This window comes from Arachis duranensis, chromosome 9, assembly GCF_000817695.3.
Source record: "Arachis duranensis cultivar V14167 chromosome 9, aradu.V14167.gnm2.J7QH, whole genome shotgun sequence".
NCBI classification, from domain to species: Eukaryota; Viridiplantae; Streptophyta; class Magnoliopsida; order Fabales; family Fabaceae; genus Arachis; species Arachis duranensis.
Window position 1 is genome coordinate 116,869,790 of NC_029780.3, and position 2,960 is coordinate 116,872,749.

The window sequence follows — 2,960 nt, forward strand, 5'->3', positions numbered from 1 at the left end:
TCTAAATATAAATTATACTACAATTATACATAATTATTTGCTATTAAATAAAAAAAATTAAATTATTATATTATTAATTAATAATTTTTTTCTAATCTTAAAAGTATTATAATTCTTTTTCAAAAAAGAATATTTTTCATAATATTAAACATTTTTAAAAAATTTTTGTACAAAGTCATAAATAGAATACCTTTTCATTATGGCTACGAATAATAAATGAAAATAAGATAGANATAAGTGACAAAAAATATAAAATTATTTTATTTAAGTTAAATATATTTATGATCATTTTTTTAAAAAACATATTCTAGATATAAATATAAAAAAATAAATATTTTTTATGCGTTGCACATATACAAATACTAGTATTTTCTAAAGGAAATATTTTAAAATAGAAAAAAATAAGAGAGAATTAGAAAAAATTAATCGAGAGAGATAATTCTATTGAAAAGAAAGTTACGTTAAGAAGGTTACAAAGAATGAAAATTAAAAGAAAATACAATAAAAAATAATTATTTTTAAAACTTTAAAAGAATTTAAATAATCAAAATTATATCATTTGGACATTATGGCCGTCACCGCCACTACCAACAATAACAATAACAACAAAAAAATTTTATTTTATTTGATGAGGTGGACTACATAGATCTTACAATCTCATCTTATTCACTTTTCTAACTGAATGTACTCTACCAATCTTCTAGTTAAAAGAGTGAATGAGAAGAAAAGTATATTAAATAAGTAACGGTACAATCAGCGGTCAATTCCAATAAGCTACTTCACTTGGAAAGCCGAGATGTGAGGGTGAAACCAAGCTTTCATGGAAAACATGAAAGCCCCTAGGAGCTGCTCTCTCACTCATGGGAAATTTTGTCATGCCATCACTTGAGCTGTCAAACAAAGGATAATGTAACCGGTTATGATCATTTGGGTCATACAAAACTAACTTGTAACTTGTAGGAGGAATGGCCAAAACAACACCATTCTCATAGATGTACACCAGGTACAAAGGATAAGGGGGTTCATAATGCTTGAGTTCCACATGTGAGATCACAATCAATTTAGTCCAAGACTCTTCAACTCCATACTCCTTCATTATCCACACATCAAAATGACTTTTCTGATGGTCAACACAAACGCAAAGGCATTCCCTCGCCACTTGCAACACAGGCTCGCCATTCATAAAAGGCAGAAATACTTCACCGAAACTCTCCCTGGCCAAGTCAAAGAAAACTATCATCCAAGAATTGAGAGTGACAGGCACCTTATGAATCCAGTTGAGAGTGCCACTCACGAATTCCCCTTTGCATCGTTGAGGGTAAAACGGGAAATCCGGCATTGTTGACCAAGAATTATTTGCGCCAAACGTCAAAACCATTGGGGTTTTAGGTTCTTGGCGACGTTTCTGAACAAACAACAAGAGCTTGTACCTGTCATGCACATGATCGTAGCCGAAACCGTGATTCACAACTTCTACTCCTCTTTGCTCAATTTCAATCCAATCGGACTCGACTCCGGTGCAAGGAACAAAATTACATATAATTTCGAGCAAGCAGAGTAAGCCGTTGCAGGAGCCAAGAATTTCGAGGCAATCTTTCATCTCGAAGCTAACGACAGTGGTAGGGTTTGATGATGGAGATGATGTGTTCTCCAATAATGGCTGTACGGGGAAGAATCCGATATTACAATCAACGAAATGGCGAGTGGAATAGACCAATCGAGGATTCGTCATGGTTGGATCCGCAATTGAGCGTCGGAAATGGTTTAGGGCAAATCTGGAATTGGAGATTAAGGTTTTCCATGACTTGCAGACGGTGTTGAGTTCCAGAAGGTTCCTCGCCGGAAGCCTGAATAGGATTTCGGCTATTAGATCTTCAGACAGTGTGTTGATTGTGGTGGTGGTTTCGAGTGGATTGCTCTCAGCAATAGCTGGGTGCAATGTCGTCGTCATGACGACGGCCAAAAGTGTTCTTGAAACGCCGGTGCCGCCGAACTAAGAACGTCAGGCCGCCGCTGAGGAAATGAGTGAAGAACAACCTTTACAAACTCTTTATTTATAGTTCAAATTTAGGATTTTAATAAATTTATTCTTCAACTATCATTAATTACAAAGGATTTAGATTGCTTTGAAATGAGCCTGTATAAGATTGTGTTTAATATATATAAGTCAAATTTGCATTAAAATTTATGGGCCTGCTACACATACAAGCATACAAGCAACCAAGTTGGCCCAGCCCAAACACGAATCACGCGCATGAAAGAGAGATAGGATGCCGCGTCCAAATCACGCGCTGAGCATTCGAACGGTTACGTATGGGAGACTCTTCCACTTCTTCCACTTCTTCCATTTCTCAAGGCACTTTCAAAACAACGAAACCCTTTCATTTTCGAGCGAAAATCAAGTTTCAAAATATAGAAATCGTAGTTCAAAAACTGCATCAAAACACCATCAACTTCTCTGTGAAGAATCTGAAGAAAAAACAAACCAAGAATACTCAACGTAAGTCCATTAAAATACTGTATATTTTACTTTTGTTCTTCGTCGTTCTGCTAGGGTTTACTATTACTCCTGCTTCTTTGTTATACGTCGTTCTTCTAAGTTATACGTCGTTCTTCTAAGTTCTACGTCGTTCTACATTGTTATTCTAAGTTCTCCTGCTATTTTTGTTGATTTTTGGGGGTTTATTCCGTAGATTCGGGGGTGTAAACTGCTTAACCTTGTAATGTGGCTTTATATTGAAGCATGGCTGAGTGATATTTGTCTGATATCTATATGGATGTATCTGAATAATATCTATGGGTGTATCTCACTGTAATCAATGGGTGTATCTTGTTTGACATTGTTGGGTGTATCTGAATAATATCTATGGGTGTATCTCACTGTTATGAATGGGTGTATCTTGCGAATATCTGGCTGTATCTGACTCATATATATGGGTGTATCTTACTATTATCAATGG

General features: G+C 35.3%; 1 protein-coding gene across 1 annotated transcript; it reads right to left on the reverse strand.

Annotated features, from left to right (window-relative positions):
- Window positions 1–760: 760 nt before the first annotated feature.
- On the reverse strand, window positions 761–1,951 carry LOC107467745 (F-box/kelch-repeat protein At3g23880-like). The gene has a single exon (XM_016086921.1). It carries the CDS (start codon window positions 1,949–1,951, stop codon window positions 761–763), a length of 1,191 nt encoding a protein of 396 aa, XP_015942407.1.
- Window positions 1,952–2,960: the final 1,009 nt, after the last annotated feature.